Raw genomic sequence first — 21,215 nt, forward strand, 5'->3', positions numbered from 1 at the left:
GAATTTGGTTTAAAAAGTCATTAAGTAATGTGTCCCCTCTTCAGGACTTCTCAAACAGGCCGGTGTGGCAGACAGAAACCACAGAGATTCATATCACCCATTTACAAAACATGAATGCCCTCGAATAACTCACTAAACTCACATATGGGTTAACACGAACAGATTATGTTTTTAAGATGATGTTTACATAATATCATGTTTAATATTAAAAATGATGTATAAAATGAGCTCCACAAACAAAAAGGCAAAATCCAGTCCACTTTCAAAGACAGATATAATGATGTTCCCAATCTCCTACATAACCTTTAGCATACAATGTGAAATGATAGAAAGTAACATTCAAATGTAATGACATGATTGTCATTTTAGAAACAGGCCTACTATTACTCAAACACATTTACAGTAGTTCTCTAAAAACGATGTGCTAGTAATCTGTTGCAGACGAATACATTGCAAAACTACCATAAACCTATATTTTTAATACTTCTGTCTAAAATGTATTTATCTATGAGAAGATAAGATCTTATGATAAGATATGAGATATGAGAAGATATAAGTTCTTATGAGAAGATAAGATCTTATATTTATTGAAGTATAATCACACTTTCTCTTAGATACACTGATTTCAAGTGATTAATCTATCCCATTTCTGCAGTTTGTTCATTTGTGGTTTCTAATGTGAGGACTTTGCTGATTGGTTGAGAAAATAGAAGCAGTTCCTTCTGATGATTAGGGCTACAAAGGGTGAGCTCTTCTATGGAACGGCTAGTCTATATTTGTGGTCTTAAGCAAACAAAGAACAAACAGAGCAGCAGACCCCAAACCTGAGTAATGTTTCTCATTCAGTCGTCGAGCCGTCCAACAATATCCACTACTTAATCATTGTCGTGTGATATAACTGTTGTTCCACAGTGAGTAACAGCATGGTATGCAACCAGGATCTACAAGCATTCAGTGGTAATGGACCATAATTTTCACCCGCAGAAAGTGGCCAGCTGAATTGGCTTTTGCCAAGTTCTTGCGACTCCTGATACACATCCATAATTCAACCCAGTGGAGATCGGCGCTCACACACACTCAAAGGCACTGTGTTTAGTCTTCCGGCCTGATTAATGGATAAAAAGTATCATTCGGTGGCTGGAAATCTGACTGTGGATCAATTAATTTCTCCGTATAATGTCTTTGTATGTAATTAATACCTCTTTAAAAATCTATTTATTTCTGCCAACACCAAAAAGAAATCAATACTTCACTTTAACTGACCTTAAAATGGGGTAAAAGCCCAGTGAGTGGTTGAGGTAATGAGTCAGGTTAATCGTGAGAGATTAAAGGTGGGGTATTTTTTCTCCAGCTAACAGGACATCAGATATCAACAGGTTACTGACCCGGGACTTCATGGAGACACAGAGAGGATTACACCAGCTAACCTCTGCTAAATGTTGACTGTGTTTTGGACAGGGGCGAGGAGTTAGGGGCGCCACCCATCACTCAGTGGCCCTGCCGGCTCTACGTCCTCTCTACCTGGCCTGTCCTGCTCAGGCGAGCCTGCGGCTGAGGCCTACTCCCCCCTCTCAAAGCAATACATGCGCTCACCGGGGAACAATTAACGCAGCCAGCACTCATCTGAATCACTCTATCAATTATGGGCCAGGATCACATGTATGTGATGAGTATATCATCACATACATTACTGCAGAGGCAGGCCTGGCCGTTGGGTCGGGGTGTGTCTTTCAGGAGTAGTGGGGGAGGAGGAGAGAGAGAAGGAGGGAGGGAGGGATTAAATAAACAACCAGGGAGTCAGGCTACAGTCGGACTGGCTGCTGGACTAATCTGTAAGGGCGGCGGTAATTAGGAGTCCCCTGAGGAACTTGTAGCGGAGCGCGGCCGATGTGTGAACATGACGCTGGCTGGCAGGCAGGGAGGCACCCCCACCCGCCTCCTCACAGGGTTAAATCAATATTTTCAATCTCTCAGGATCAATCCGGCATCTGAACACAAAGAAAAACCTGTTAGCGGCGACCAATATGTGTAAATGAAAAGCCCAACTTTGGTCTGCCTCTCCTTCTCCTGTGAGCTTCTCTTTAACTCACACAGGCTGAAAGTAAAAACCTTATCTCTCAAAGTTGTGAGGGAATTCTATCCTTTTCCAACAGAGAAATCGCACACAATCATCTCTGTTAAGGCTGTAACAGTCTGACAGCTCCAATCAGTCTGGAAGAGATAGCTGCCTGTGATACAGACCAAACACGATAGTAAATGATAGTAAATGATATTAAACGTGCCCAATGTGATCATTTCTCTGCTGTTGAGATATGAATATAGAAGTCTTCTAAGAGCAGCTCCTTTGTCTGCTTCTCTGCGATAAACACTGCAGTATTGTCAAGGCTAGTATATCTCCTACCTGTTCTTCATGATCCTCTTCACAAACAGACTTACAGTTTGTACATTTGAGAATCCTATGGGCTTTACCTTGGTCATACAATCACAGGCTTCAACCTCTGCTGCCAACATTAACCTGATGAGGATAGAGGGCGCTATTTACATTTTGGGCGAAAAACGTGTCCAATTTAAACGGCCTCGTACTCTATTCTTGCTCGTCATATTATTATTACTATTGGATAGAAAACACTCTCTAGTTTCTAAAACCGTTTGAATTTTGTCTGTGAGTAAAACAGAACTCATTTGGCAGCACACTTTCTGACCAGGAAGTGGAAAGTCTGAAAATTATGCTCTGTTCAAGGGCCTGCCTATAAATGGGCATGACACGTATGAGTATACATGCACGTCATACACCTTCCCCTAGATGTCAAGAGGACGTGAGAGAAGAAAGGAAGTGTTTATCTTGGTCTGAGGTGGAATATATCATCTTGGCACAACGAGTCATCCATTTTTTTTTCTTCTGGAGAGCGCGCAGATGGACCTGGAATTGCCTTTTGAAAAGCCGTCGTTATAGGCGAATACTTTCTCCGGCTTTGATTTTATTTGATACATGTCACAATATCATCGTAAAGTATGTTTTTTCAATATAGTTTTAATAGATTATTGAAATTTTTTCGGGAGGTTAGGCGTGTTGCGTTGTCTGTGTTTGTTGACGATGGGGAGCCTCGCGCCACTTGTCCAGTGTGCTGGCTAAATCAAGAGGGAAAAACGATGTTCCAAATCCAAACAACGACTGTTCTGGACAAAGGACCCCTTGTCCAACATTCTGATGGAAGATCAGCAAAAGTAGGACCCATTTTGTGATGCTATTTCATATATCTGTCGAACTGTATACTAGTAGTTTTGCGCCCCGGTTTTGGCTACTCTCTTGCTATAACATAAGCCTTATGTCGTAATGAAGATATTTTTAGAATTCTAACACTGCGATTGCATTAAGAACTAGTGTTACTATCATTTCCTATACAACATGTATTTTTTTGTAATGTTTATGAATAGCTATTTGGTCAGAATAGGTGAGAGTCTAATAGAAATATCCGCACATTCTGGGAAAAAGAAGCTACATTAGCATAATGGATAACCACTGGTTTCAGCTCTAAATATGCACATTTTCGAACAAAACATAAGTGTATGTATAACCTGATGTTATAGGACTGTCATCTGAGGAAGGTTTATGAAGGTTAGTGAAAATTGATATATTTTGCTGGTTTATTCGCTAACGCTAACGTGCCTATTGCTATCGCTAACGTGCCTTGATGAATGAATGCGGTTGTGTGTAGGCTATTGTAGTAAGCTAATATAATGCTATATTGTGTTTTCGCTGTAAAACACTTAAAAAATCTGAAATATTGGCTGGATTCACAAGATGCTTGTCTTTCATTTCTGTACACGATGCATTTTTCAGAAATGTTTTATGATGAGTATTTAGGTATTCCACGTTGGTCTCTATATTTACTCTGGCTGCTTCGGTGCTATTTTTGACGGTAGCTGTGATGGTAGCTGCAATGTAAAACTGATTTATACCTCAAATATGCACATTTTTCGAACAAAACATAGATTTATTGTGTAACATGTTATAAGACTGTCATCTGATGAAGTTGTTTCTTGGTTAGTTTGGTTGGTTCTTGGTTAGTTAGGTTGGCTTTGTGCATGCTACCTGTGCTGTGAAAAATGTCTGTCTTTCTTTGTATTTGGTGGTGAGCTAACATAAATATACGTGCTGTTTTCGCTGTAAAACATTTAAAAAATCGGACATGTTGACTGGATTCACAAGATGTGTATCTTTCATTTGCTGTATTGGACTTGTTAATGTGTGAAAGTTAAATATTTCTAAAAAATATATTTTGAATTTCGCGCTCTGCCTTTTCAGTGGAATGTGGGAGGAGTTCCGCTAGCGGAATGCCTCGGCCAAACAGGTTAAATGACAGGCTTTAGGAGCACTGGTTGAAAAATATAGAGGTACAGTACAGATTCCATTCTTACGGATTCCATTCTAGACAATCTGGACCCTCTCTTCCTAAAATTATCCATTGCTGCAACCCCTATTTCTAGTCTGTTCAACCTCTCTTTCGTATCGTCTGAAATTCCTAAAAATTGGAAAGCGGCCACGGTCACCCCCCTCTTCAAAGGGGGACACTCGAGACCCAAACTGTTACAGACCTATATCCATCCTGCCCTGCCTTTCTAAAGTCTTCAAAAGCCAAGTGAACAAACAGATTACCGACCATTTCGAATCCCACCGTACCTTCTCCGCTATGCAGTCTGGTTTCAGAGCTGGTCACGGTTACACCTTAGCCACGCTCAAGGTCCTAAACGATATCATAACTGCCATCGATAAAAGACAGTACTCTGCAGCCGTCTTCATTGACCTGGCCAAAGCTTTCGACTCTGTCAATCACCGCATTCTTATCGGCAGACAACAGCCTTGGTTTCTCTAATGACTGTCTCGCCTGGTTCACTAACTACTTCTCAGATAGAGTTCAGTGTGTCAAATCAGAGGGCCTGTTGTCCGGACCTCTGGCAGTCTCTATTGGGGTGCCACAGGGTTCAATTCTAGGGCCGACTCTTTTCTCTGTATATATCAATGATTTTGCTCTTGCTGCGGGTGATTCTTTGATCCACCTCCACGCAGACGACAGCATTCTGTATACATCTTCTTTGGACACTGTTTTAACAAACCTCCAAACCTTCTATTGTGGTAAGAGGTTCAATGCCACACAACACTCCTTCCATGGCCTCCAACTGCTCTTAAATGCTAGTAAAATGAAATGCATGCTCTTCAACCGATTGCTGCCCGCACCCGCCCGCCCGACTAGCATCACTACTCTGGACGGTTCTGACTTAGAATATGTGGACAACTATAAATACCTAGGTGTCTGGCTAGACTGTAAACTCTCCTTCCAGACTCACATTAAGCATCTCCAATCCAAAATTAAATCTAGAATCGGCTTCCTATTTCGCAACAAAGCCTCCTTCACTCATGCTGCCAAACATACCCTCGTAAAACTGACTATCCTACCGATCCTTGACTTCGGTGATGTCATTTACAAAATAGCCTCCAACACTCTACTCAGCCAATTGGATGCAGTCTATCACAGTGCCATCCGTTTTGTCACCAAAGCCCCATATACTACCCACCACTGCGACCTGTATGCTCTCGTTGGCTGGTCCTCGCTACATATTCGTCGCCAAACCCACTGGCTCCAGGTCATCTATAAGTCTATGCTAGGTAAAGCTCCACTTTATCTCAGCTCACTGGTCACCATAGCAACACCCACCCGTAGCACGCGCTCCAGCAGGTATATTTCACTGGTCATCCCCAAAGCCAACACCTCCTTTGGCCGCCTTTCCTTCCAGTTCTCTGCTGCCAATGACTGGAACGACTTATAACTCCCTCACTAACTTTAAGCGTCAGCTGTCAGAGCAGCTTACCGATCGCTGCAGCTGTACACAGCCCATCTGTAAATAGCCCATCCAACCAACTACCTACCTCATCCCCATATTTGTTTTAGTATTTCTGCTCTTTTGCACACCAATATTTCTACTTGCACATCCTCATCTGCAGATATATCACTCCAGTGTAAATACCTAAATTGTAATTCCTTCGCCACTATTGGCCTATTAGTTGCCTTACCTCCTTACTTCATTTGCACACACTGTATACAGATTTTTCTATTGTATTATTGACTGTACATTTGTTCATCCCATGTGTAACTGTGTTGTTTTTGTCACACTGCTTTGCTTTATCTTGGCCAGGTCGCAGTTGTAAATGAGAACTTGTTCTCAACTGGCCTACCTGGTTAAATAGAGGTGAAATAAAAAAATAAAAAAACATTGATTACACAGAATGGTTTTATCATTGTAGAATGGTTGGTCTCATCAGTAGAATGGGTTTCATAAATATAAAATGGTGCCATCATCAGTGTTAAACTGATGCTCTACATGAATGGAGAGCATAAGACACTGCATCTTTAAGAAGCCCAGAGTTCCAGCATTTTACTTAAACAAAAGCAGCCAATTGGGAGCGTGCAACCTGAAACCAGCCCAGCTCTAAAGAGACTCACACAGGCTTCCCTGCTGGGACACACCCCATAAAGTCCCTGACACACACAGGCAGCAGAATATTCCCTACTAACCTAACCCTGCTCTCACATGCAAACCTTTCCTGATAAAACATTGAGCAAACCTCACTATGGTCAAATCACAACTGAGCACACTGTAACCCTCTCTCTTCCCTGCAGGTCAGGAATTACATGGCACCTTAAGAAAGCGCTCTTTCGTCTCTTGTTAGAACAGGATGGAACTTGAAAACCCGATTGTGTCCTTTACATGGGAAAAACAAACACTGTATTTTATACAATCATTTAATGATAAAAACAGCCTCAGTGTTGATCATTTTAGGACACAGAGGTCCGTGCTTATGTGTGTACGCTTGTGCCTGAATGTGTGTGTGTGTGTGTGTGTGTGTGTGTGTGTGTGTGTGTGTGTGTGTGTGTATGTGTGTGTGTGTGTTTAGCCTACATGCATGTATGTGTGTCTGCTTTGTCTGTGTATAAATTGGTCTGGGTTCTCACAGTCTCTAAGCCATCTGAGATTCCATGGTACATTCCATTCTGATGAGGAGCCTGTGTCTGGACATTGATAAACCAACTGAGGTCCTGACTTACAAAAGACAAACCGGGCTGCATCAGCGGCAGATGAGACTGCTGTTCATAACAGACATACCAGCTACTGTATGCTGATGGATTTACATAATATACCGAAAAGTCCCTAAATGCCACTAAACAAATCCAGCGGAAAGAGATTTACAAGGATTTTCCTTCATCCAACCCTGACATATGGATACACCAAAAGCATCCTCAATATTCAAAAACGTTGCACGCAATCTCAAATCAAATCAAATCCAAATAAAATCTCCGTTCCTATTGCACCGTCTGCGAGCAAGCCGTCTCTTTAGCACTATTTAAGCACCTGCCAATAGCATCCCGTCAACCACTGGTCAACAAATAACAACAACAAGAGTCCAGGGCCCATTGTTCTGGCTGAGCAGTCAAGCGTGGTGCAATCCCCCAACAGCCTGAGGCTGGTTAATGCAGCAGGCAGGCAGGCAGGAGACAGGAATCTAAGACAAGTGCCAACATGCCATGCCTGGTCACACCTCACACACAGGGTCACTTCAATATCAACACAGGTCAACACTGTGGTCTACATGCTGGGGAGACCCCTACTAAAAATAACAGTACTGATCATCAAAAAAGCTGAGAATCTAGATTAAAATCCCTTCTAATGTAAATTGATTACATTACAATTACATAAGTGATATGAAATCCAGTTTTAAATATAACCCGACCTGTTTCTATCACCTGTCCTCATACTTTTCGAGCTGGGCGTATTAAACGAACACACACACGTCTCTCTCTTCATTGCCACGGGCAGAAAACAACAACAGGTGCAGGCAAGCAGCAGCAGGATTGTCAGCGTTGAGCTTGGTTTAAAGTGACAGCACAAAGAGCACATATAAAAGGTACCCTCCTCGAATTTTAGAGGCTGAAATGCCATGTGAGTCTCGTTATACTGCAACAGTCTCCCTTTGAAAATCCGACAGAATTTTAAGGAGCAGACAATTGGAAGCATTGTCCCTGAGAATAAACTAAATATACTGTAGTGAGTGGGGCAGGGCGGATGACAAACAAACAGAGAGACGGGCAGATAGAAGCAGAAACATCTTCACTGACTGACCCAGAATGACTACATAACTTTGGTGTGTCAACCTATGAACTCGTGACCTTTAAATCCTTTACATTATTCAACACAACCCCCTGCTAGTCTCACAATGCCAACATCCAGCCAGTCCAGACTGAACTCAGATTGCACTTCAAGGGTTCCTCTTATCAGGAGAAAAATATAATATAATTGGAATTTTTCCTTTATGTGTGTAAAAACACAGCAGTGCTCCATTGCCACAATGGCTCAGGAACAAAGAGGGGATTATTGTGGAGGTGTCTGATGCCTCTCCGGCCTGAAGTTCCGCACACTCCAATCTGTGTGAATGCAGGTGACTCAGGGAGCCTGAGCTGATCCCAGAATTCCTCATTATCCGCCCAGCGGGGGATCTCAGGTCCGCTCGCTGTCTCTGGAAGCACTGCAGGGCCGGCGAGGCGGGCCCCAGAGAAGCACAGAGCTGGGCCATCGGGGGTGAGCCAGGTCTGCTCATTATGCCTAACTCATCCTTGGCATCCCTGCAAACCAAGTGCCACTTAGTGCCCGTAGGAGGGGCATGGGTCGGCCCACTGATGAGATGACAGAGCACACAGCATAGCAGTAATGGGAAAGCTTTGTTTCAAAAGACAAGAAGGACCAAGACATACGTGGACTGTATGTGGACTGATAGTGTCACCAATCTCCAGAATCGTATGTAAAGCCCTGTCTTACCAGTACCTTAGTCATCAAGCTGAAATGACAGAAAGCAGTAAACATTTTCCACCTCTAAACTCAACAGATACAGTGTAGTGATTGGCCAGGCACAGATAGGGCCCAATCAGACAGCCTCCAAGAGCAGAGCACAGATGGTCGTTTGACACATCATAATCATTACTGTTGCCACGGCTTCACTGCTCCAACACAAACATATTGTGATATTTAGACTGGTTTATGATAGCTGTGCCAGTGCTTTATCTACATTGATTTAAAGTGGAATCATTTGCTGCGGTATGTAACACACACACCAGAGTTAAACAGCTCTGCAATGGAACACATGAATTAGATACAGCCATCCTCTGAAAGTGATGGGCGTAAAATACAAGAAATGTGACTATAGGCAACACCTGGGAAAATTGAATGAATTCAGATTTTCTTTGGCAGCAGTAAAATGGGAAAGATTCACTCACTTGTATTGCAAGGCTAGCGCGTAAATGCAAATACACAGTGAACACATTCATAACGTGGGGCATGTCATTTCATGCGTCAACCCCATTTCTGGGCTGAGTTAAATAGAAGCTTGCACAGCAGGTGAATTATGTAAGTAAGCAGCAGTGTTGGGGGCTTGGGGCCACAGCCACTTTCTCACTGTGCTTTTCATGATCCTCTCATCAGCCAGCCCAGGGCCAGGGCCAGGCTCTGCCTACCATGCAGCTGTGCTGTTGTTCACCCCAGTCACAATTAACCTCTGAGACTGGGCACGGCGCCAGCCCCGATGAGACTCAGGGCACCAGAAAGCTCTTCAGGTAAACACCGCCACGATAGGCTAAGAAGCCGAAATTAGACATTGTTTTGAACCATGAGGCAGTTGCTATAGAGACTGTTGCTAATTAACTGCACTCGGCCCAGGGGTACCAAAGGGCTTAAGGGCACTCAGGACGGTTCCTCTTGTGATGAGCTTTATGCACGGTACCCAGTACTATCCCCAGGGTCTCTCATCACCAAAATACCTGCGTCTCCACCCCCCCACCTGTCACAGATGCCATGAGAGGGGAGGTGGTGGTCTGTCTGTCTGTCTGTCTGTCTGTCTGTCTGTCCATCAGGACCAAACCCTGTGGACCAGGATTACAAGGCTCTGTGAGGGGAGATGCTCTAAGGTGGCAGGGCCCGGCTCGCCCTCTTAAAACACAAATCACTGTGGCGTTTCAGACCAATCAATGCCCTCCATCAGCACTGAGGACCACTTCATGGCTTTCTCATCATCTCTGGTGGCATTCTGAAGAGATGCCCTGCACCTCACTAATGGAAATCTGTAGCATGCAGGGAGAAACAGACACATATCTATCATCATAAACAAAACGCTTCAGTTTTTCTCGGGGAAATGCAACAGGTCGGTATGTCTAAAGATGAGGCTCTTGCTGGTAAATCTGCTTTCACGGGGGGGTACCTCTAGAGATATCCCCTTTGTTCTCTGTTTTTTAAAGAATGACACCGGCATCATACAGATATCCCAACAATTCATGATTGGTGAGAAAGGAAGGAAGGTGTGAGATTCCTGAGGGAGATGAAGAGGCTGGGTTGTGAGATTCCTCTTGCCTCTCCAGTCAGACACAGTGTCTCCTGTGAGACAACATTGCCTCATTGAGAGCTGCATCTTTCCACAGTTTACAACACCACTGACTACATCCATAGCAGACTACACTCTAAAAATGGGCATTCTTCTAATAATAATAATAATAATACAATTTCAATGTTTGATAATTATTACATTTTTGTGCAAATAGTGTTTCTTAATAAAACAATAACATTTGAGTGAAATTATTTTGGTGAAATTGCTTGAAGGTAAGATGTTTGACATTTCTTACTATTTCCTTAATTACACAGTCATAATATGTAAACAAACACTATACCCATGTTTTTTTTAATCAAAACAGTCCCAGTAAAAAGGCAGCCTATTTTCCATACTGGGCAGTGCTACAGTCCTCTTAATGGCTCAGTGAGTATGAGTGGGGTCACAGTTCACGCTATGATGGGTTTGGCACTAGGACCCAGCAACAGCTGCAGGGCTGAACAGAAGAGCTAGCCTTGCCCCCAGAAAAAGCCCACAAACACACTGAGACTAGTTCCAATCTGCTTCCCTCCCCGCCCTCCCGCCTCAAAGTCCCACCAAACTTTGTGTTAGTTAGGCACTGAAAGAAGACCACGTCCCCCCTCCTCCCCAGCCCCCTGAAAAAAACAAAAACAAATCTTCCTCTACACACTGTCTTTCAAAAGCTCTTTCACACAGCTGAACACTGGCACTCGACCCAGTCTGTTTCCAAGGCACAACAAACAACCTTGTATAGAGCTTTCATGTGCAGCATGTAAGCTTGTTGTCTTCACAGCTTTGGATCCGTTGGCCATTGTGCTCCAGAAAAGCAATTGAATTGTGCAGCATGAAAATTAAGAGAGAGTGTTACTCACATAATAAATTGTCCATTAACACATCCCTTGATAAAATTCAGTGGTACTTGAAGCATTATTTCAATACAAGGATCATCCCACTCGATTTACACACCTACGCATGTTGCCTCCAGAACAGCCTGACTTCTTTGGGGCATGATATGCTGTGGTGTTCAATTGTTGCTCAATTGTTATCAAGGGACCTGACGTGTGCCAGGAAAACATTCCCCACACCAGTACACCACTACCACCAGCCTGTACTGTTGACACAAGGCAAATTCGCTTAGGTCACTTGTTTTGCCCATTCTAATGTTCAATCGAACAGTAACTGAATGCCTTGATGCCGGTCTGCCTGCTTTATATAGCAAGCCACGGCCAAGTGACTCACTGTCTGTAGGAGCGAACCATTTCCGTGGACCTAATAAACTGGCCAATGAGTGTATATTTCAGTCAATATTTCACTGTGAGGGGCTGACATCTCTGGCTCAGGGCACAGTGAAAGGCCAGTCCGGGGACACAGTGGATTATGCTGGTGAGTATATATGCAACCGGATACCCAGCACATTTGGCATGGTTGACCTCCGCTCAATCCCCCTGATCTCAGGCAGGTCAAGGTACATTCAATACCACCAATAACACAACCACTGACGGAATAGCTGTAAACACCACTCTGCATGGCACGTCCCTTTACACAGCACAGGAAACAAACAGAGCAGAAGACAATGCATTTTTATGAAAATGAATAACCTTGAATCGGTTATTATCATATTCTTTATGCATCAGCAGAGCCAGCAAAGACCTATCAATTCTCCGAAGGTTTGCATTTGACACAAAACGTGCTGTTTTATGTTAAATGCTGTTTTGTGGAATTTGAAATGGTAGAAGTGCCTGAGCTAAAATATAACTGTCTGATGGTGGCCATTTGATCTCTTATCAGAGAGAAGAATGCGTCCAACCAAAAACGAGACTGGCGTGTCCAGTCTGCACTAGTGAGTCTTGTCCTTAGCGTTAATCATTTAAAACTTGCTAGGCAAACCTATTTGTTATGCTCTAATCCTGAGCAGGGGGAGTGTGAGTGAGTTTCTTTGGCACTCCCATTCTGCTTGTAGGAGAGAGGTGGTGCTGGGGTGGTGAGCTGCTTGGTCGTGGGGTCTGAAGCCTCTTTGTACCGGCAGCTGAGGGGGCTTCGCTGCGACTCCTAGACTTTACATTTGGTTTGGCCAGAGGGATCACATGACAGCTGCAAACTAACACCCGAGGGGCTTTCTGCTTTCACTTGACACTGACAGGCTGTGAGAGAGTCCAACACTGCAGAAAGAAAATATTCCCTCTTTCCATGACATCACCCAGCCAGGAATGGGGGAGGGGGGGTTGGTGGCAGCCACAGCTGGTGGCAGCCACAGTGCCATCTGCCCCTGCCTAATAGTTAATGCTGCTTTACTTATAGACTCCTACTTCTGCAGAGAAGGGACATGAATGTATGGCTACCGCCAAGGAGCCCTTAACAGCCTGCAAGTCCCACAAATGAATTCCTGATTGACATTTTCACTCCCAGTCTATTGTTTCACTTGTGCGGTCCCTTTATCAACACTGAATCTCTCTGAAAATCTTCCTCAGTCACTTTGGGCACTTTTTATGGTCCCATAACAAGATTATTTGAGTGCGAAAGGATGATATGCAATTGGTTTTAAAAGTGAAATGTTGTGACTACCATCTAAAAAATGTACGTAAAAAAGAATTGTAATATATAATTACAAAGGAGGGTATCCTCGCTCTTCCTCCCATGTACCAACCCACATCCCTGACCCCATGTACTCACCGTACATCTTTCCCTCGTCAGATAGAATGATCTTCCTGCGCCCACAGGGGGGATAGATGGCCAGCGCCTCCTGAAAGCTCTGCTCGATGTCGGGGCTCCACACCCCCTCGGCGTCATTGTCAAGGGGCTTGTCTGCCGAATCGCTCATCCGCTCCATGTCCTCGGCAGGGCTCTCGCTGCCGCTCCAGCTGCTGGGGTCCATGGTGGTGCTTGGGATCTCCAAGCCGAAGCCTGGAGCACAGTAGGGAGAGATCTGGAATTCCCAAATAAACAAACACAAACCATCCGTCACTCTCCACAGCACAGACATCTGCCTCCAAGACGACAACACACTGCTCATGGCCACTGGTCAATAGTGTGGTGAGCCAAACAGGAGAGGATTCTTGGCCTGGCTGTCTACCTATGATGTTAGGATTAGGATGACTGCGGTACAGTTTTACTAGATGCCATGTAGAGGACTGAAACGTTCCTTTATGCTAGTTTTTGTCCGACATTTTAAATGGTACTATTGAAAATACTTAATGTCGTCTCCCATTTAAAACAAATGATGTGATGGAGGTCACGTGCAGCGACTTCATCACAGGATACATTTTTAGCTTGTTGTAGTAGAATCACCTCCTTGACTTTCCAAAATAGATAAGCAGGCAAATAAAAAATACAAGACTGCAGACATAAAATATCTAATGAGAACATAACCCTAAAACACATCCAGCGCACCTGGTATCTCCTGCACAGGAGCAGTTGAAGCCTTTTTATGCCAGCTGTCAGGACTGTCAAATAGACTCTTAAATCTGGATGAAATTCATGTAGGATAACTGTGGAATGTTTATGAGGAAAAAAGAAATAGAGAAGCCCACTCAAGAAAGGACACAACCATATCTGTACCACTTTAAATTTCAAACGGAAAAAAATATCCCCTGTCCTCTTTGTTCAAGGAAAGAGTCTGTTTTCCACATTGTGAATTCCCTTGACAGAAAATTCCACTGTGAGATTCCTCAATTTTCTTTGCATTTATGCTGTGTAAACAACCTGCTCTGAATTAGATCCCCATTAAAAACTCATTCAAACTGCTAAACTGTAAGCGAAGGACAAGGAAATCACATTTAAATTCGAGGCAGAAAAGTACCTAAACTGAAAGTGTCCATCTCTCCTCAATCAAAACTATTGTCCACAGTGACTCATGAAAGCAATGTAGGTTCTTATGTATTGCTGTAGACAATCATGCTGAGTTGAATTTTAACGGTGAAAATCACAACTGGGGAGTTCATTTGGTGGATGTTTTTGTAGCCCTTCACTCTAGCACCCCCCCACTTCCCAGTCTCCCTCCCTATCTTCCCCTCTCCCTCCTTATCCTCCTCTCCCCTTCCAGACGACCGCTTCCTCTCTAGGCAAGATCCTATTCAAGCAGCACAAGCTGTTGTGAAGTGGGACTAGCAGCATATGTTTCTTCTAGAATGTCAGTTCGTGAGGGGGGAGAGGGGGGATGGGAGCAAGCTGTTTGGGAGGGAAAAAAACTCCCAGAGAGTGGAGGGAGCGTTTACTGAATTCTGTTTTTGTGAGCTGACTGCTGACACTGCAGAACTTACTCACAGACTGATGAGGGAGGGGAAAAAACGTCCATTTCGACCACTAAATGGCTTGGGCTTTTTCTCCAGCCTTGCTCCCCCCACCCAGACTGAATAATAAACTACACCGGTAATCACATCCAGCACGGTCATGATTGTAATACCTGATCTCAAGCAAGATTTTTTCTTTACTTCTTCAACAAGTCAAACCCAGTCAAGTTGTAATAGTGGTATTTTTGAGAGGACCTTTTAAAAACATGCCTTTGCATTTGTCATTGCCAATGCCGTAAGGGATTCTGAAAAATGAGTATTCTCCGTGATACAGTATTTATTTTTCTTAAATGGCTATGAATACTCTTTCCAGGGGTTCACCATTCAGAAAGAGAGAGATTTTATATATATATATATGAGAGAGAGAGAGAGAGAGAGAGAGAGAGAGAGAGAGAGAGAGAGAGAGAGAGAGAGAGAGAGAGAGAGAGAGAGAGAGAGAGAGAGAGAGAGAGAGAGAGAGAGAGAGAGAGAGAGAGAGAGAGAGAGAGAGAGAGAGAGAGAGAGAGAGAGAGAGAGAGAGAGAGAGAGAGAGAGAGAGAGAGAGAGAGAGAGAGAGAGAGAGAGAGAGAGAGAGAGAGAGAGAGAGAGCTAACGTGAGTTTCTGGACACGTCTGGTGTCCATGCTAGCTCATGATTTCCCTCCAAAAGAGGGAAACAACACTGATATTTGGAGGGGTGTTTAGTGAGCTCATGGCCATGTTCATCCCACAATGGGCTGATGTTTCCCCGCTCTTCTACAGGTTGTTTCCCCTGACGCGCCACACCAGGAAATGAATACTGTTACACTGAAGCGTGCAATGAATTATTGAATCCACCACCCCACCCCCGTCCCCCCCAAAAAAGCTGAGCTCTCAACCACAACTAGCATTTACCGCTAGGGAAGGGCAGCAGAGAGCCTTGGCCTATCATATTGCTACATGAAAAGAATAGAGCAGTATATATTTGAATCTGGGGTATAAAGATCGAGGGGGTAGGGGTGGAGGGGTAATACATAACATTGAAATGGTATAATACAAGTTGGTAGGCTAATTCATTCATTTTAAGTGGTACTCTAAATTTATTTTGTTAATATAACCACTATAAATAAACCTTTTCTCTCTCCTCCATCCATTGCTGAGGATGGTGTGCAGCCGCATCTGCTGCAGGATTACTCTGAGGGGGGAAACAGCGGTACACACTCCATGCCATGTAATCACAAAGAGTTTAAAAGACTGGGGCAGCAAAGGGGCTCAAGAGTACCTCTCTTGGCCAGTAGAAGCATCCACATCGTACAGCTGGCAGATCTACAGTAAGTCAATGCTATTTACAAATGCATTTACTTAGTGGCAGTTACATTGTGATATAATCAATGTCCGCATAATTCTAGGACATATTGGTGTCATAGAATACACATTTCTCTTGTTATTGGTACGTTTATTGCCACCATTCGCCAAAGTCAATTCAATGGAATAATACATTGTCAAGGACCTTAAGAAGTTTATTTCCCACCAAGATACCACAGCCAGAAGCACTCTACAGTATGTCCCCTGAATGAATGACTTTACCCTAACACTGTCATTAGCACGCTGTAGTCTATTAACCTGAACAAGTGTTAGAGAACAACAGATACATCTATTGAGTTAAAACAGCTTAATCACTGGGCATGGCTGAAGTCACTCTGCAGTCATTTGGCTTAGTAATAAATCACCCTAAATAATTGACCTCTGTCACTATTCCATAAGGAGCATCTATCAGGAGAGCACCTCGACAACCAGATGAGTTCTGGGTCAAAGCGGATGATCACCTCCTTGAGCATGCTGAGGAAATATGAGGCCAGGTTCACTCAATTAGCCAGAGTTTGATGTGTATGTCTTTATCTTTCAATTACTGATAACCCTTTGTTCCATTGATCTCTCGACATTGACAAGTGAGTCATTCTTGATGTTTTGAACAGAGGGATATCATCATTAGAGCATAGCAGTAGACATTGTTTGCACTTTTTTTTTTTACTAATAAAACATGTTTTTAAACACAAGACAAATATCATAGAACACCTTGAATATTCTTCAAATGAAGGTCCTCTAAACTATGGTCACTCAGCTGTCTTAATGGAGAAACAAACGCAGGGGCATGTTTGCAAACAGAAAATAAAACACTTCTCTTTCTTGATAGGAGAGAATGGAGGATTTGCTGACTCGCAAGACCTTAACTTTTCATCCCTAAAACAGTTACATGACGAACATAAATCATTGCTGTCCCCTATAGACTTGAGTAATGAAAGGCAAGGGAAAGAAATTCACCAATAGAACATGATGTAGATGAACTGAGCCAAATCCAAATGCACACCATGCCAAGAGCATAGTAACCTAACAGAGTTACTGTGTTGTTAAGGACTTTTTACAGCAATCAAACAAGTGTGTCTCTAATATTTAGTCTATGTTACACAGCCTTATGTATAAATACACTCATAGGAGAATGTGCCTGGGTGCTTTAGCCATAACAGGTATGCTATGCTGAGCTGGCTGTGTGTTTGGACCGGGAGAGAGACGAGTGTTGTGATTAGTGCAATATGTCTCTAGATGATGCTGAAGTGGTGATGTTTGTCCAGGCCCCAGTGGCAGATGGGAGACAGAGATTAGTCATGCAACAATATACTGTGGCTGGGCTGCTGTCGCTACACCTCGCTCTCAAAGCAGGGAAAGCATTTCAGACATACCCAGAACAAGGACACCATAGGCTACAGACAAATCCCATTCCCACCCAGGGAGAGGTGCTTTTCTCTCGATCGTACATCACTCAAAACAAAATAGCCCACCAACAAACATGATCATTTCATCTGGTGTGCACTAACGTATAACTATAAGCAGGTGTTTGCTGTACACTTTTCAATACAATTATGGAGCTAGACTGGTAGAGCAACATTGCATTAGCTGCCCTACAGCATGTCTACAAAGTAGAAAGATGCTTAATTAAAATGCATTTGGCTGTAATAATGGAACTGTATGGTAGATGGGAGCTTCTCAATCTGGCTCCATTCATATATTTCTGCGTAATAGTACAAAAATGATGAAACAATACGAACACCTGCAACCTTCAGCAGGTAAAGAACATTGTGGCTTTTGTGAGTCATTACAGTTAATTGAATGTCTGGAAATATTTCTGTAAAACTCTAATCAAATTCCCAACTCAACTAAACCCAACTGTTCAAGTCATCATAATGACAAGACTAATGGACAAGAACACAGACATCAACAAAACCCCCACATGAAAAGTATGTGATGACTATAATGCGGCCACTTTAAATTAATTTGATTAATTTAATTCCCAAAAATTAAATCAATGATGAAACAACAGCGTGTACTCAAAGCGTGTACTTTTCTCCTCACACATATTCCTATAACCCTCTTCACATACAATGGATGATTTCTTGCATCGTGTCTACTCTAACATAAAATTGGAAATGAGAATTTCCCTTCTCTAAGAGCCTAACACTGTGGATGGCAAATTCTATGCTTTTAAATCTCAGTGGCACGGTCATAAGCCAGGCCTATGTTTATATAATTTTGTATTGATGTGCCTTTAATATCATAGTGGAGTTCAATAGCTTTCATTGTATCTGTGTGTGTGTTGACAGGTTCTCCTGAGGCTGTACCCCTCTCTGAAAAGTCTCCCCAATCCTTGCAGCCAGGATGTGCCCCTACACGCCTCTTTCACAACTCACAGACATCTACACACACACACACAGGCACATACGCACACACACACACCAACAGTTCAAGGATTGGGGATTTGGATCTGTAAAACAAAATGATGGAAGCTTAACAGGATACACCACGTGGCTGTTGTTTGATGGCAGGTTTTCTGGTATCTGTTCTGGTTGGATGATAAGGCACTGATGTGTCTCATCCATTATTTCACAAGAGAGATAAAGAGGGAGAGAGAGAGAGACAGGGAGAGAAAGAGAGTGAGAGAGAGGAGGGAGACAGAGAGAGAGAGGGCGAGAGAAAGAGGAAGAGAGAGAATGATAGAAAAAAGAAAGTGAGAAAGCAAGAGAGTGATAGAGCGAATCAGGGCAAAAATCTATTTATCAACATGCATAAACAAAGAAAATTACAACTTATACCTCAGAGAGTTCTGTGATACGGTTGAATGGCGGGAACCTGGTTACTGAGATTTTCCAGGATTTACCGCCCAAAACCACTCCCTTTTCCCGGGATAAATAAGTATGAGAAACTGGTAAGTTACAATAATTTATTTATATGAACAGCATGGTTGTAACGGGTGCGCTGAGAGTCAGGAAGCAAGTTCAGGGAGTGAGTGATTTAATCAATAAACGAAACATAATACAAAATAAGAAACACGAACAACGCACAGACATGAAACAGAAACAATGACGCCTGGGGAAGGAACCAAAGGGAGTGACATATATATAGGGAAGGTAATCAGGGAGGTGAGTCCAGGTGAATCTGAAGACGCGCAGGTGCGAGTAACGATGGTGACAGGTGTGACCCATTACTAGCAGCCTGGTAACCTAGAGGCCGGAGAGGGAGCACACGTGACAACGGTGTGAAATGCAACTGTTAAATTAAATGCGATGCCTAAATCTGGCTTCTCTACGGCCTCTGCATGATGAATTAACGCTGAGGGTGGGGACAGACAGTCCATCTCAGTATGGAGCGCAGTTCACAATGCATGTAGACTTACCACTTTTTTTCTTGTGACAGGAAGGCCTACATTTGCTGCAGAATAGTCTATGCTACAGTAATATAAAGACCGAATAAGCGTCTAATTTACACATCTCCATCTGGCTTTCGGGGGTCAGCTTGTTTTTTATTTGTAAAGATTATAATTTTTTTAATTACAGCTGCAGAGTTTTAAAAAAGCCTATCACTCGAATATCGTTGCTTTAACTTCTTGAGCCTATGGGGGCGCCATTTCGACTTTGTAAAAATGAGTTCCCAAATTAAACTGCCTCGTACTCAATTCTTGCTCGTACAATATGCATATTATTATTACTATTGGATAGAAAACACTCTCTAGTTTCTAAAACCGTTTGAATTATTTCTCTGAGTGAAACAGAACTCATTCTGCAGCACATTTCCTGTCAGGGAGTGAGATTTCAGAAATCGAGGTCCCTGTTCTGAGGTCAGTTTATAAGTCCCCATGTAAGCCATCGGGCTACATGCACTGCATACGTCTTCCTCTAGATGTCAGTAAGCGGGGAGAATTTGAATGGAGTGGATTGCGCAATCTGGGACCCTATATAAGACCGTGGAACGGAAGTACCGTCCTTTTCAACGGTGCGCCTGGCGCAAGAAGACATCACAATGGCGTCCTGCAAACGCTTTCGTTTTAGTAGTTCTATATCTCCGGTCATGTTTTTATTCGTTATAGGTGTTAAAGACATCATAAGGTAGTTAATTTAAACCGACTTATAGCAGTTTATTGCGATTTTCTGGGATTTCTTTGTCATGCGCTTTCACGAGTTGGACACGTCTCCAGTGGGTGGCTATCGTTAGCTGCTATTTCGACAGGAGAAGAGGACATCTTTCAACCCAAAGACGATTGTTCTGGAGAAAGGACACCTTGCCCAAGATTCTGATGGAAGCTCAGCTAATAGTAAGCAGTCTTTATGCTGTTAATTCGTACTTATGTTGACAAATGTCAAATAATAATTCCGCCATGAATTATGGTGCGGTCTCGCTTTGGCGCACGCTGTATTGCGCAGTAACGTTAATTTTAAAAATCTAACACAGCGATTGCATTAAGAACTAATTTATCTTTCATTTGCTGTCCAACTTGTATTTTTTAGTCAAGTTTATGAATAGTTTTCGATTAGAATAGGTGCCTCTCCAAGATGGCGCCGGACAGATTGCTTGAGGTTTTGGACACTATCCTCATTGTATAAGCACGATTTGTGCCGCTAAATATGCACATTTTCGAACAAACTCTATATGCATTGTGTAATATGATGTTATAGGACTGTCATCTGAAGAATTCTGAGAAGGTTAGTGAAAAAATTAATATATTTTGGTGGTTTATACGTTATTGCTATTTTTGCCTTGAATCAATGCTGTTGTGATGTTTGCTATTGTGGTAAGCTAATATAACGCTATATTGTGTTTTCGCTGTAAAACACTTAGAAAATCTGAAATATTGGCTGGATTCACAAGATCTGTGTCTTTCATTTGCTGTACGCTGTGTATTTTTAAGAAATGTTTTATGATGAGTAATTAGCTAATACACGATGGTCTCTGTAGTTATTCTAGTCGCTTTGGTGAGAGTTGTGATGGTGGCTGCAATGGTAAACTATGATTTATACCTGAAATATGCACATTTTTCTAACAAAACATATGCTATACAATAAATATGTTATCAGACTGTCATCTGATGAAGTTGTTTCTTGGTTAGTGGCTATTTATATCTTTATTTGGTCGAATTTGTGATAGCTACTGATGGAGTAAAAAAATGGTGGAGTAAAAAAGTGGTGTCTTTTGCTAACGTGG

At 42.8% G+C, this 21,215-nt stretch overlaps 1 protein-coding gene across 5 annotated transcripts in view; it reads right to left on the reverse strand.

Annotated features, from left to right (window-relative positions):
* LOC120046749 (transcriptional enhancer factor TEF-1) overlaps positions 1 to 21,215 on the reverse strand; it is a 55,708-nt gene that overhangs the window by 21,539 nt on the left and 12,954 nt on the right. For 4 of the 5 annotated variants that reach the window (XM_038992263.1, XM_038992253.1, XM_038992229.1 and 1 more), the window contains exon 3: positions 13,115 to 13,367. In XM_038992263.1, the coding sequence (XP_038848191.1) occupies positions 13,115 to 13,316 (202 nt within the window). In that variant the 5' untranslated portion in view covers positions 13,317 to 13,367. Of the gene's footprint in view, positions 1 to 13,114; positions 13,368 to 21,215 lie in introns of those variants that run through there. The other variant, XM_038992237.1, reaches the window with a different exon arrangement.

The sequence above is a fragment of the Salvelinus namaycush genome, chromosome 1 (genome assembly GCF_016432855.1).
Source record: "Salvelinus namaycush isolate Seneca chromosome 1, SaNama_1.0, whole genome shotgun sequence".
In the NCBI taxonomy this organism is placed as follows: Eukaryota; Metazoa; Chordata; class Actinopteri; order Salmoniformes; family Salmonidae; genus Salvelinus; species Salvelinus namaycush.